This window comes from Lepisma saccharinum, chromosome 14 (genome assembly GCF_977018435.1).
Source record: "Lepisma saccharinum chromosome 14, izLepSacc3.1, whole genome shotgun sequence".
In the NCBI taxonomy this organism is placed as follows: Eukaryota; Metazoa; Arthropoda; class Insecta; order Zygentoma; family Lepismatidae; genus Lepisma; species Lepisma saccharinum.
Window position 1 is genome coordinate 46,093,412 of NC_139242.1, and position 15,692 is coordinate 46,109,103.

Below are 15,692 nucleotides of genomic sequence, written 5' to 3' on the forward strand. Positions count from 1 at the left end.
ACTAATATAGGCATATCAGTATATCTTTAAATAGCCTGTAATTTAATGTAAAATTGTATAATTTTGTTATAATTTTTATGAATATTAACATATAATTCACATATCCTGGTTTTGTAAAGCAAATGTCTGTCTATATACAGTTCCTTTTCCAAAGGTAAATACCCGTTGCAGTAACTTGTTATCTACATTAATTAAGGGCTTTAATGAGCCACGTTTGCCCTTCATGGAAGTTGTGTAATTTTATTCTGATTGGTAGAATACGTACTATCAATATTGGTAAGTTTTATATTTTATAGCAGTTAATCCCTCTTGACTTTTATAAGTATTGCAAGGAAACCAAGTTCTTAAAGTATATAGTTCATAATTTTTTCCCCAATACAAGAACACACTGTATTGAATTAATTACGAACACTATGCCCTTTTTTATTAAGATTTCAAAAATATCGATTTCAACCTGCATCAAACCCAGAATTATTCTTTGCATCACCTGTCGAGAGCTATGGTGGTCTAGTCAGTCAGGTGTCTGACTGCCATGTGGGAGACCCCGGTTTGATTTGCAGGGTGGGTGATCTAAGGTTGGAATTTTTCCAGCCCTTGTCCAGCCTAAAGCAACTCTGGGGCTCACCCAGCCTCCAATAAAGGGATACCTGGGGGCAACCCTTTGGGATATAGGTGACCAGAGCATGGTGCTAATCACAGCACCTCCAAAATGGTCGAGATCGAGAATGTGAGGGGGCCCTACCCCTACATCTCTTAAGTGTGCCTTCATGCCATGGTGCTATATGCATCCTGTGATAAAGTCTAGAGCTTTGAAACATTTGGAATATTGTGCTAGATATACCAGTGAAGTAAATGTAAAAATCAGATATTTATTACTATATTATTATACACAGAATTATCCATTCCTTAATTAACCTCAGTTATTTTCCTGTAGTTTAAGGTTATTACAAGTTTTTTGCTGTGACGTTTCAGGAGAACACACACTCCCTTCATCAGACATTTATTTTCATTTTGACTAAAGATACAGTTATAACAATGGTTAGTAGGGACACAAATTTATGGTAAATAAAAACTGAGGAGAGCGGTAAATAAAATGTTACATCAGCGGTATATACCAGCGGTGAAAAAAAATTGCACACACTTTTTCATTATGAGAGGAAACAACATACAAAAGAGCTATAAATTGATAAACTACTTCATTTTTATATACTGTACACATGCACAAGTACTTAGCTGTCCAACCAAAAAGAAAACATCAACACAAAATCACTTCATTTCTAAATTGCATATCTCAAGTGATTTATTCATTGTATGTATTTAAAGGATATCCTTGCTGTCCAACAAATAAAATAATCACTACTGCACATACACAAACACATGTTAAAAATCACATAATGATAAACAAAATTCATTCATGACTGAACACCAATGGCACCATTGTTTCCCTTGATGTGCGGGAACAGACTAATCTTATCGCTGCTACAGCTAGCAAGTTCAATGAAACTCGAAGTTGAGTAGACATTCGGGGGAAGAAAGGAATGCAGCTTGACAGGGAACGAAGTTTTCGAACTGAGATTATGTGCATGGGAAATCCCAATTTGCAGCATCTTCCTGATGTGATCGAAGATAAAACATTCTTCAGCTGCTAGTGGTAGGAAACTTTAAGCAAACGTTTCGATACAAATCAACAGTTTGCGCACGCAACCTCGATTGCCGGTTTTTGCATGTTTCCTACTTAATTTGATGATATTTCACGGTTATTTCGCGAAAAAGCGTTCATTTCATGGAAAAACACACATTTTGCGTTACTTCGCGAATAAAACTCATGCATATTTCATCATTGGGGGTGTAGTTACTTGCAGAATATTCAAAATTGAATCTTTTTTTCACATTTCGCGATTTTGCGCATCGCGAAAATTCAATGTCCCTAATGGTTAGCAATTTTTTAAACAAAAATAATCCGTTATACAATGGATGTTGTCAGTGTTACATTGTTGTAATATAGCAACTTAAGTGTGAAAAGAAGCAGTCTGTTTTATTTTTATTTCAGATAAAAAAAAATTGATCACATTATTTTATTATTTAAAATTATGAATCCCCAATATCATCAGGTAATTCAAATTCATCATTGTTTTCACAAAGTCTCTTGATTTTTTCTGTTACATTAAATTTTAAAGATGGTGCTTACTCCATTTGTGAAAAAGAAAACTCCATACTGGATTTATGTTACCATTTTCATTATTTAATTTATTCTTCCACAATGAACGAATCTTCCCAGACATTCAACTCTGTTTCCCGTCAATCTTTTTAAAACCCTTCTCTTTTTAATCAAATGCTTCTCTTCGATGATGTGAGCTGACATGACATGACAACGAAAAATTGTTTTCTTATGCTTGTAATAACCGTAAACTACAGGAAAATAATTCTACAATGCAAGCAATGCATACATACAAGAAAAACTATTAACCTCAGTTTTTTTAACAAATAAAACATGTCTTTAAGATAAGTAACATGTTTTCCAGAACATTAAACTCTACTCTAATTAATTTATTCTCAGCTGCTTGATGAAAATCAAGATGGACAGATGAATTTCAGGGAGATAGTTTGTGCACTGGGAATGACTAGCTCTGCAGATTTAACCCAGAGACTGAAGTTATTGTATATCCTTCACCTACCACCTCTTCTCAGTGCATCTGAAGTGGATAGTCCTCAGTCAGGTAATGCAGTTACTTTTCTGTAGACCGATAAGAAAGCCCCTGCATTATTAGGTTAACCTCTTCACCAGGGTTGTTAAAAGTTCCAGGAATTTTAAATAAATTCAATTCCGATCCAGGAGAGAAAATCAGCAAGTGTAAGTGGGTTCTGGACTGTAAAGAACCTTTTTATCTGTAAAGTATTTCAATTCGGTCCAGGAACCTTCTTTTCTGGATCAATTTAAATCCAGTCCAGGAATCAATTAAAATTTGGTCCAGGAACCTTTTTTTTCTGGATCAATTTACAGTCCAGGAACCTTTTTTTCTGGATCAATTTAAATACAGTCCAGGAACCTTTTTTTTCTGGACCAATTTACAGTCCAGAAACCTTTTTTTCTGGATCAATTTAAATACAGTCCAGGAACCTTTTTTTCTGGATCAATTTAAATATGGTCCAGGAACCTTCTTTTCCGGATCAATTTAAATACAGTCCAGGAACCTTTTTTTTCTGGATCAATTTAAATACAGTCCAGGAACCTTTTTTTCTGGATCAATTTAAATATGGTCCAGGAACCTTCTTTTCCGGATCAATTTAAATACAGTCCAGGAACCTTTTTTTTTCTGGATCAATTTAAATACAGTCCAGGAACCTTTTTTTCTGGATCAATTTAAATATGGTCCAGGAACCTTCTTTTCCGGATCAATTTAAATACAGTCCAGGAACCTTTTTTTTTCTGGATCAATTTAAATACAGTCCAGGAACCTTTTTTTCTGGATCAATTTAAATATGGTCCAGGAACCTTCTTTTCCGGATCAATTTAAATACAGTCCAGGAACCTTTTTTTTTCTGGATCAATTTAAATACAGTCCAGGAACCTTTTTTTCTGGATCAATTTAAATATGGTCCAGGAACCTTCTTTTCCGGATCAATTTAAATACAGTCCAGGAACCTTTTTTTCTGGATCAATTTAAATACAGTCCAGGAACCTTTTTTTCTGGATCAATTTAAATATGGTCCAGGAACCTTCTTTTCCGGATCAATTTAAATACAGTCCAGGAACCTTTTTTTTTCTGGATCAATTTAAATACAGTCCAGGAACCTTTTTTTCTGGATCAATTTAAATATGGTCCAGGAACCTTCTTTTCCGGATCAATTTAAATACAGTCCAGGAACCTTTTTTTTTCTGGATCAATTTAAATACAGTCCAGGAACCTTTTTTTCTGGATCAATTTAAATATGGTCCAGGAACCTTCTTTTCCGGATCAATTTAAATACAGTCCAGGAACCTTTTTTTTCTGGATCAATTTAAATACAGTCCAGGAACCTTTTTTTCCGGATCAATTTAAATACAGTCCAGGAACCTTTTTTTCCGAATCAATTTAAATACAGTCAAAGTTCTGTAATGAAATGAAACAACACACAACTTGGACCGAATTTAAATTGTGTGAGAAAAAGGTTCCAGTTCTGTTGGGGAACCCAATAGAACCCATTAGAATTGACGGGTTCCTGAACCTTTAACAACCCTGCTCTTCACTCTGGTGTTCTTGCTACTGTGGTAGTCATTTTGTGAACAGTAACAGTAAAGATGAAGATTCCTACTCATCATGGTAGACCTGGTATCATATTATTAAAAATGAGTGGGTGAGATACAACTTAACATGTGTTCATATGCAACTATTTTTTGACCTGGCAACATACATACATGTGTGCATATAGAGCAAATCCAGAAAAATGTCAACCTTGGTCAAAATTATATATCAGTGAAGAGCAATATGCTGTAAATTTGTAAAAAATTAGGACATCTTTAGATTGCAAATATACAATACATGTGTTTCTAAACTAAAATTTGTCTGTAAATATTAACTCATCAAGTACTAACTTTGATTCAGAACATCCAGATTTGTAGTGCTGGCAGAATACACTTGAAGAAATTTTGCTATGCAAAAAGAAAGACTGCTATATTTCATAAATCATATACAAAGAAATAAAATATAAATGAAACTGCTTCTAAATTGTGTGTGTGTTACATCTGAGATTGCTCTGTATAAGCATCTACTTGGCAGAGAATATGATCTTGTTTATTATTTTATTCATGCAAAGCGCCACATGCTGCAAAAAGTCAAGATGATGGTAGTTGCTTATTTTTATTCATACAATCTGTTGTGTTATTTCGGAAAGCATCACCATGCAAGTCTGCCTCAGAAGCATCGAATCTAGTAGGAAGTTTAAACTTCACAAGCTAAACTGACATTTATAATGCTTCGTAGTTTAGTGTTTCAAGAATCTGAAGTTATTTTTGTCAGATTTTGATTGTTCGTTTACGGGAGTAAAATGAAGCAATGTATTCAGACATATTTATCAGTGATACATACACATATGTAGAATGATGCGAACCTTTAAGAAGAACAAAAACATATAGAATGGTCGAGTATTATATCAGTGATATTCAAAACATCCAAACTTTTTTTTTACTAATCATGCAGGTACTTTAAATATAATAACAATGTTTTTTAGAGGAAAAAAACAACTGATTAGCATGGTGAATTTTCAGTACAGTATTTAAGTTCCGATACGGAAGGAAATTTCATAATCTTTAGATTACTTTGTAGCAGGAATGGCAAAATCTGGATATTATATTCATAAATTTTATCTAAATTTCAGAAATCCATACATTGAATAATTATTATCCATCATTCTACTATCTAGATATACATATGCATTATCCAGTTTTCTGTTACCCAGAATATCTGAATGTTCATTATCTTTATAATCTGTTGCTTTCAACACCAATACCAGAGTAGTTGGAAATCTGAACTCAGTCAACAGGATTTTTTGTTATTCCTGCTTTATTTCTCTTGTAGTCTACGGTTATTACAAGCTTAAAAAGCAGTTTTTTGTTGTGACGTTTCAGGAGAACACACGCTCCCTTCATCAGACATTTATTTTTAGTTTGATTAAAGATCGAGTTATAACAATGATGGAATATAATAACTGTAGACTACAAGAGAATTAATTCTACACTGCAAGCAATGCATACATACAAGAAAAAATATTCCTGCTTTGTAGTAATCTTTGGCCATGTTCTGAAAGTTGCACAAGTTTAACGTGCTACACGAATTATCGTCATTGACCGTTCACAAGTTGTGGCATTCCTTAAGTCGATTTTTGCATGATGGGTGAAGATTTCGCATGAAATGCTCAGACAGGATGGTTTGTTCAGTACTTGCAGACAATAAGCATGTATGATGGCTTCAAACTGCACTAGTTCAGAAACTACAATATACCTAGTCATATCATAAATTCTGTTACAAAGTTTAGACAGGGAATGGCAACACTGGTTGGCAAGGTAACCCCGCAATGTTGGATCAAACAACAAGAAGTATCATTGTTTGTTTGGCTGTGGTAGCGGAAAGGTGAATTTCACTGCGAGTCGAATGGAGTGGGGTGTATACGAGAAACATGTGGCAGTAATCGCACTGCACAAAGTTGGCAAATCACCATCAGACATTTTCAACACCTTCAAAAAGCTGAATATCAGCAGGATGTTCATGCATCGGACCATCAACAGATACTGTGACACATGGACAATTGAGGACCGCCCCAGGAAAGGTAGACCTCGCAGCGTGAGGAGTACAGCGCCTTGAATAACGTAGTGTGGAAAACGACCCAAGAAACTGGTTCCCCGAGACGATGACAAGTAGATGGCAGTGCGATCGACCCAGGTGCTAATTTTGTTATGAAAGTAATGCGGCTTAGTTAGTTTTTGGAATATATTGTGTAGATTTGTTTGTCTAGAAAGGCGGTAAGTGAATTGATGGAAACAGTTATATTTGTGGAGTGATTTGCAGTCACGAAATGGCATTAATTTGGAAAGAAAAGTAAAATAAAATTAATAAATAAATGGCATGCGTAACACAAGAAGAAACATCGCAAAGTGATTCCGGACGTCAGGTGTTGGATTGTGTACTAGAGTTTTATTTCTCTGTTATTAGAATATAAATAGTATCCTGAGAGAGATTTCATACCGAGGCGACAAACCACAAGTGTCGCTTTGAAGCGAGCAGTCCATAACCAATGCAGCCTTTTGAACCGTAGGGACACAAGCTCTGACTGCACGGTTTCCTCAAGGAGATTTTACACCAAAGCGACACGCGACAAACGATACGGGGATTTCAGACCAAAGCGACACTGGTCCTTCGGTCCGAGGCAACTTTCATACCGAAGCGACACATGTTGCTTGGAAACGAGCCAATCAAGAGTAACATTTCACATCGTAGCGGCATGACGGGAAGCACAGGAAAGCGTTCGGTTGGTGAAATCCTCAATCGATAAGTGTCGCGTGCCGCTTGTCGCTTTGATGCCCAATCTCTCTCATTGCATCGCGCATGCGCGAACAACAAAATCACGGCAACATGTTGCAAGCTATTGAGGAAATGGCCCAGTTTGAGCGACGCACACGCGACAAAGCGACACGTGTGGCTTATCGTGTCGCCTAGATCTGTTGTTGTAATGTGCGGTTTATCGTGTCGCCTATCTGTTGTTCGCAAGCAACGCTTGCTAATAGACTGAAGGCACCATGTCGCTTGTTACTTAGTTGGGAACTCCCCCTGTAGCACGTCGCTTCAGTCTCAGCACCCTTCCTTTAAGGAGCTTTCCGACCGAAGTAACAAGTAGCACGCGAATACGCCATATGAACGTGTCCTTTGCTGTTTGGACCCTCATGTGCAATGAATGCTATTTTACAGTCTGGAAGTGTGTGTCACTAGTGTGACAGTGTGAACATCCCGTGTCGCTTGTCCCATTGGTTTGAAAGTTGCCTTACACTCATGTCGATGGCACTAAGAAAGTTTTGTGGGGTTCCCCTTGTCGTTTCATGCAATCATCATTATCATCATCGCTGTGATTAGTTTAAAGCGGAAGGAAAGAGACAGTAAATATCAAAAATACAAATGCTTCAGTGTGTATATCTTTAAAAGAAATGATGATGATGATGATAATAATAATAAACCTAATTCATACACAAAAATTTAGTTGCCAAGAACATTCCAAGCGTATTTTTCTCCCGTATTATTAACGAAAGTATGACGATAACAGGACGTGGTCGGCTGTCTAGAATGTTCGGTAATATCTTCGCGACCACTGTACCAAATATCATAGCAATTATCACATTCATAGAAATGCTTCATGTAAAAGAATCAGACGTTGCAGCGAAAACTCCATTTACTTCCATTATAAGCAGTCTAACACCAAGCACCGGGGTCAACACCAGCACCTCTAGCAGATCATTTTCGAGTGGAACCAGCCAGAGAGCGCAGAACCATGCCGTTTTCCACACTACGTTATTCTAGGCACTGTAGTGAGGAGCCAGAAGCTCGTGAAAGCAGTGGCGGTGCAGATTCGACGAAATCCTCTCAGGAAACAAGCAGTGATGGCTCGAGAACTGAACATTTTGAAAATGTCGATGTCGCGTGTGCTGCAAAGTGATCTAGGACTCCTCACTCCACAGCTTAAGGTCCAGAGGGAGCAGAAAACAAAAATCCTTTTCACGGACAAAAAATCTTCACGATTGAAGAGTCTTACAATCGTCAAAATGACCGTGGTTATGCCTCGACATCCCAGGAAGCTCGTGAAAACATGCCATGGATCCTCAGAGGCCATCATTCCGCCTCAGTGATGGTTTGGTGGGGGGTTTTGTACGATGGCACAACTGACCTCCACTTCTGTGAACATGGGGTGAAAACATCTGCAAAAGTGTACCAAGCGACAGTGTTGGAGCCACTTGTGAAATCGTTGACCCGTATCATGTTCAACAATGAGCCATGGAGCTTGCAGCAGGACTCACCACCAGCCCACAAGGCAAAGACCACACAGGAGTGGCTTCAGAGGAATGTGCCTGATTCCATTACTCCAGCAGCTCCGACCTCAGCCCATTGGTCTACAGGTTGTGGTCCATTTTGGGAAGACATGGTCTGTAGGAAGAGGCATCCAAACCTTGCGAGTCCGAAGCGTTCTCTTGTGAAGCCAGTGGCGTACTTTCCCGTCAAGACCATGGGTGCTGCGATCGATGACCAGAGATGGCCATTTTGAACAGTGATTGGTGCTCTGTGTTGGCAAGACATGTACCTTTGTAACATCCAAATATTAATACCTTAGCTTGCTCACTGTGCCTGTAGTTCATTAACAACTTTGTAACAGAATTTATGATATGACTAGATAATTGAACCGTGAGCAATATGAAGAAACATGCAAAAGATGAGTTTGCCTCAACTGTTCCTAAAATGTAATTAAAATGAGCATGAATGTCCACAATAGTGTTTATTTCTGCCAGAAGGATATGTCTTCCGCTTGGTGCCATGTGGAAACTTTCTATAAACAAAACACTGTGATTGATGCTTTGTGCATTTCGTTATAACTTAAGGAATAAGCCCCGTGATTTTTTTTTCTCTTTCAGAACATTCAACTGAAGTGGCAACAGAAGCAACTGAATTTTTTGACAGCATGGAGAGAAGCCTGAGCTCTTTGTGTTCACTCTCGAGCCAAAATGAAGCATCGACCCTTGGGAACAGTTTGGATGAAAGGTCCAAGGCATCAACCACCAATGAAAATGCTTCCATAACAGGAGGTAGGTTACATCTTCACAGATTGTCATCATTAAGATCTCGGGCTGCATTTTTAGACACCTTATGTGACTGTTTGCTAGGACAGGATGGGAGTAATCATGGCAGGTTTGCTTTTTGTTAAGTTTCGGCAACATTAGTTGCTTTGCCTACTAGTTTTATTATTTGTAGCCTTCCCCCCACCCCATCTTGGTTTGCTTTGTTTTTGGTATTTCCCTCTTTCACACTTCTGTCATGCCAATAGTATTACATTGCAGGAGTTATACTAGAATTAAGAAGTAGCTAGACCTGATCATTTCTTTCTATTACATATATTTGCTTTTATATTTCTTTTGCCCTTGTCCTAAATAGTTTACTCAATTTATTTGTTGTATATTGAACCTGAAATTGTGACGGCCACCAGTCTGAATATTGTCCAACTATGTTACATTAAGCCAGATGCGGTATGATTTATCTTATGTGACTGCTTTGTATATTTGTTAATTTTAAGTTAATCTAGACTCGGCATTTTATAAATCCACCTTCTAGGTTCCCTTTGACCGATGTTGTTGATGGTTGGGTTGATATTTGGCAGTTTTGCCCAAAATATTATCCTTTCACGTTGCATGTAGTCATGCAACATTTTTTGGTACAGTATTTCGCAAATTTGCATGTTGGTGACAAATCGATCGACACCAGATATAATTCTTAGTGCTTTACTTTTTACACTTTGTAGTGTCCTTTGGTCATTCTTTGCTTAAGGCTCCATTGTTTGCATCAATTTATGCTAAAGTAGTCATGGTAGCATTAGCCTATAAAATATACAAATTTGATGAGGAATAGTGAGTTATTTTCCTTGTGGAGGTTAGTTTCCTGAGACCTGTTATCCTGACAGGTTGATCCATAGTTTCCTTCAGCAGGCAAATGCAGGGGTTGGTACCTTAGTGAAGGCCATGAATACAGTAGACTCGCGATTAACCGAAGCTCCGGGTTAATCAAGGGAGTGGTTGGAAAACATCGCGCTTCATAATGCACCCCTCTGTTCGTTTATGGAGTCACCGTCCGCGCTGCACGTGTTAGTTACATTGTCGGTGTATCCGATTGTTACGGTGGTGTTTAAGTCTGTGTAGGCCTATTCTAAACGGAAAACGTAATCTTCTCATTTATGTTGTACTAGTAATAAATAATTACTATACAGTTTTAAGTGTTGTTTCGTCATTCACGACCTATTAGCACATTATCTCCGTATTATCAGAGTTTTTCCGTATCTGAGGTAATCTTTGTCCCAATTAGCTCGGATAATCGCGAGTCTACTGTACTTCCTTCCTCTTCCAACCTATCATCCTAAATGCTCTGCCCTCCCCATCATGGTCAACATACTGTGCAATGATTGGTTTCCACTACATCATTTAAACAATTTCTGTGTTCGGTATAAAGGGTACTGGGTAAAAGCCTGTGACAGTCCCTCAGATTATATGTAATTAACATGTAATCACAATATGACTCGCACCCTCGAGGTAAGTCAACAATCCTTGCCAGCTACTGTCACTTCCTGTTCCTCACGCTCCTGTTTACTGACATTCATCTGAATCCCTCCCCAACGGAACACTACCTCTCTCTCAGTGCATTATCAAAGGACATTTCAAACACCTTTGACAAAATAAACCATGCTCTTCTTATTCACAAATTACGAACCAGATTTAACATGCACAGCAATTATGTTTTCTTAATCCGGTTTTTTTCCTTCTTTACGTGCTTTCATTATCCTGACCTATTGATTCTTACTTGCAGCAGATATGTCTAGCGAGACCCAGAGCAGTGCAAGTCTCAGGCTGCTTGTGGATTGCCAAGACAGCAGATTAGATCTGAAATCTATGCCTCGAATGCCACAGCCCCATTTCATTATGCTGTGGAAGACGTTGTATGATATGTTCCAGGCACAACCAGATGATCAACAAATGTACCATTCCATAACCAAAGTTGGTAAGTTGTAGATGTTAGCACTCTGTACACAGTGAGAAAAACAGGCCATCCATGTTACCAATCTATTTGTAAAGAGTCTGCAATGTGCGAGTTTCACGGTTTCCTTATTTCACATCTGTTCTTGTGATATATGATGAAAAAATTAAGAGATATTAGAACTAGTAAAAATTGCCCTTTTCTTTTTGGTGGCTAAATCTTTTTAATATTCAACATTTGGACACATTTCATGTGTCTTTTTCAAGAGTTGTCTAATCAGTAATAACCTGCCTTCCCAATGGCATAATGGTAAAGCCATCATCGTGTAATCAAGGGGTCCTGGGTTCGATATCTGATGAATGCACATTGCACAGTGTTTCGGATCTTACTTTAAAATATACGTCCAGTCCTTATTAGCCGACCTGTGCATAAAGTGGACTTAAAGAAATTAGTTTTGATTTGGTTTATTTGACCACTTTTGGTTAATCATGAGGATCAGTGATTTGTTAAATTGATGAAGGTATACAAAGAACACTCATGCCCAAGCCAGGATTCAAACCTGGGACCTCTTGTCATCGTAGCATGCTGCACTAACCACTCTGCCACAGAGGTCAACTCCATTCATCTTTAATGTTACCGTCATTTGTATGCGGTTCCCAAAAAGTGGTTAAAATGTTGATGCACCAAACAGTTAATTTCATTTAACCACTCACCACCATTGTTTTCCACGAAATGCACTTTGTCATGTTGCCAGATAGTAGGTGAAAGTAGTTATTCTCGAGCATGGTCTGAATCCAGGATGATGTTTTTAGGCACCCTGCTCCTCCAGCTTGGCGATGTGGGGAAGAGATTCCACACAGATAAGGATGAATCCATAGATAGCTTAGTTGCTGCAATGGATAGGTCAACATCAGAAGTTACCACACCATCAACACCTCAGGTAGGTGCTGTGTTTGTTGCTTTTAATTTTTCATGGGGGTGTGATTTGTAATGTTTCCTCAGTTGCTAACCGAATTTGATTAGAGATAAAGACAAAACACAAATTTTACTTACGTGTGGCTTACAAGGTTCTTTCTAAAACTGACATTCGGGTCTGATGAGAGCTATTAATTGACCATGGAATGAATAAGGTTTTTGTGTTGCAGAAAAAGAAAATGGATTTGGGAAATACGAGACTCGTTCGGAAAGTAACCGCCGTTTGGGTATAAATAAAAAACCCGCATAGATGCAACAAATTTTTACTTTACATCTGAAAGGTACAGCTGTCCTCTATTTTTCAACATAGTCGCCATGTAAATTCAAGCACTTGTCATAGTGTTTCACTAACTTACCAATCCCTTCTGCATAAAACTCAGCCACCTGGGAATTCAACCAACCTGTCACAGCATTTTGAAGATCCTCATTGTCAGCGAAGTGCTGTGCCCCAAGCCACTTCTTCATGTGAGTGAACAGATGGAAATCAGAAGGAGCCAAGTTCGGGATGTACGGGGGATGATCAAAAACGTGCCATTTGAATTGGTGCAAAAGGTCTTGTGTTCGCCGAGCAGTGTGAGGGCGAGCGTTGTCATGCACAAACACAACCCCAACCCCAGGTGTCAGCAGACCACGACGTTTCTTCTGGATGGCTCTTCTCAGTTTCTGCAAAGTGTTACAGTAAACTTCAGAAGTGATTGTCGTACCACGTTTCATGAATTTTTACCCAAAGAAATCTTATCACTCGACGTATCTCGCATTTGGCGGGATTTTCGATGGCAGCACAAATTTTGTGACGTTATAACCAGCACACACGCAGCACTACGATGCTCTCACTAGCACAGCTGGAAGCTTACTGAATCACAGATTGCGTGACGTAACAATGGTTGCACTCTGCCCACTACTACTACCACCACACCACAACGACGGTCATTTTCCGAATGACCCTCATACCATCTGAAAACTTCAGGACAGACATATTTAATCCTACCTTGAGAAAAGCTCCTACTATCGTGGTTCTATTTTTCAGCTCATTCTTATAGATTCGACATGTCGCCGGCTGAATGCTGTTTTGTCGGAGATGAGTTGATGACGTTAACGTCTTCTGCACATGTTAACGTGTCACATTCCGAAGCAATGTATCTGGTTGTTAGGTGGCATGAACTATCAACAATAGTAAAATGTGTATTCAAATCTTGTAGTGAATTCCAAATCCACAGAAATCAAACTTTAATCAGCTCTCCTGAGAAATTAGTCCAGATGGACATTTGGTAAAATAGTATTCAGCTTGCAAAGAATTGAGAGTAGGGCTGACCCGATACAGATCTTGATGTTTTGGCAGAAACTGTTTGTTGAATTTTATTCAATACCAGCTGATAGTTTTCTGGAGTTTTGAATGTTCGCTGGGTACGCAAAAATTACACATGATGCTTTTGTGGAATCTAATTATCCTGGAAGTTATGTAAAATTTGAAGTTTCCAATCATTATGTGAACAAAACTATATTTTGTGATTACATAACAGGTATTTTTATATTGTGATGTAATTCTAGAATATTTTAAAGCACAACACTGGTAAATTGCTTATAATTGGGGTGGAATACTCACCCACTAATTTTAATGACTAAAAGAAAGATGTGGAAAACATGTTGGAAATAATCAAATGCAAACAAAAAACAGCTATCGTTACTCTCATCTTCAGGGTAGAGAATCTTTTAAAAAAATATGATGGTTATTGGCTCCATGATTTGGGGTTGACAGCACAAGCCAACTACTGATCTTGGGCAATAATTTAAAATTTTACTTTTTTACCTTGAATCAAAAATGACTTTAAAATTTCAAAGAATAATATTTTCAAGCATGTTTTTATTTTTCCACATTAAAAATTCCACTTTTTTTTTGCCTATAAAACAGAATATGAGGCCCATGTTAATTTGTGAACAATATTCTTTCGTAGCATGATAGTAGGGATCATGCATTTTGCACCCAAGCTGATAAGATTTTTCATTTGCAGACCATGGAGGAACCGGTTCCACCTGACAACAATGGGAATTCAGACACCGAGAGATTACAGGAAAGTGGCTCCGAAAGCGATTCGATCGGTTCCAAAGCCAACTCTTCCTCTGGGAAGCAGCAGTCAGCGAAAGGAAGCAACATCGATTTGCAATGGTTCATTTCAGTGGAACAGTTTCTTGCATCTGTCCTCACAGAACCTCCATTGGTAGAGTTCTTTGAAAAGAAAGCAAACCTCTCGGAAGCAATCGAGAAGTTCCGTAGTTCACGATTCACTCGTGTCCAATCCCTATCCGGTAATTCCTCCTTGCCTCATTTTAACAATAAATCTTAGAATATTTATAATAATGGGATGAGCCATAATTATATACATAAGAATGGGATATCTGTGTGATATGTTAAGACTTTCAAAAAGAATAATATTGCCAATGGCCTACCAGTTTCACAAAGAAAATGTCAGCCTTGGTTGTGTATTTTTTTGCTAGCAGCATTCTATAGGATTTTAAGATTAATTGTACAAAATGTATTATATGAACTAGGGGGAAAAAGTATATTTATAAAGCTGCAGATTTTTTAATATTAAAACAAGAAATCTTATATTTTTGGTGTTCCCATAAGTCTAGGAATAAATAATGTAAATAGATCATTAAAAAAAAAGTATCCTGCCATTGTGTAAGACAATTTTAAAAAATGTTCAGTTGTGCCTAGATTCCTAAAAGGCAAGAAGGTGATGAGAACCGAATAAAATAAACTTTATATTGTAATTTGTGTGTGTATTTTGTTTTTGCCTAATCTTTTCAAAGCATTTAGGAGTGCAAAAACTTGTCTATAAAAGTAAAAATATTAATTTTTGTAACATTTTCACTACTTTTAATCATGCTGTTTTCATTGAATCTATCGTCATGTATAATTATTATTCCCATTTAATTAATTTTGCACCCTAACCAAAGGACTGATTATTTTTATCCTAAGTATTAACCGAAATATGCATGAATATATTTTTAAACTTTTCATTCTGACTTAAATAGATACTTTAATTAATCATTCCTTTTAGTTGTTGTAGGAGTGCATATTATGTTGTTTTGCTTTATATTAGTTTTATATCTTGTTTAATTATGTGATATTTTATATTTGTATTGTGATAGTATGTGATTTGATACATAAATATCTGTAAGAAAGGTACATCTTGCTGTTGTACCAAATGGTAAATAAAAAGGAAAATGCATTGCTTGTTAATTTTAACAAATTTATACCAAATGCATAATTATCCATGTATGTACCAGTATGAATGAAGTTTTAGATCTTGTCATCAGACTACTTTAAAATAGTCTGAAGTGTCAGAATTGTTTTTTTATTACAAATTAGTGACGGAGGTGTTAAAAATAAATTGTTAATGTTTAGAAGGAAGAACATCAAAATTTTACACAATGATGAATTTGGATGCCCCTGTGCTTGGCCGT

General features: G+C 37.4%; 1 protein-coding gene across 2 annotated transcripts in view; it reads left to right on the top strand.

Moving 5' to 3' along the window:
- Tbc1d8-9 (TBC1 domain family member 8/9) overlaps positions 1-15,457 on the top strand; it is a 61,254-nt gene extending 45,797 nt beyond the window's left edge. The window contains exons 18-22 of one of the 2 annotated variants that reach the window (XM_083135519.1): positions 2,558-2,717; positions 9,146-9,316; positions 11,085-11,273; positions 12,062-12,189; positions 14,234-15,457. In XM_083135519.1, coding sequence (XP_082991645.1) covers positions 2,558-2,717; positions 9,146-9,316; positions 11,085-11,273; positions 12,062-12,189; positions 14,234-14,566 — 981 coding nt within the window. In that variant the 3' untranslated portion in view covers positions 14,567-15,457. Of the gene's footprint in view, positions 1-2,557; positions 2,718-9,145; positions 9,317-11,081; positions 11,274-12,061; positions 12,190-14,233 lie in introns of both variants that reach the window. The other variant, XM_083135518.1, reaches the window with a different exon arrangement.
- Positions 15,458-15,692: the final 235 nt, after the last annotated feature.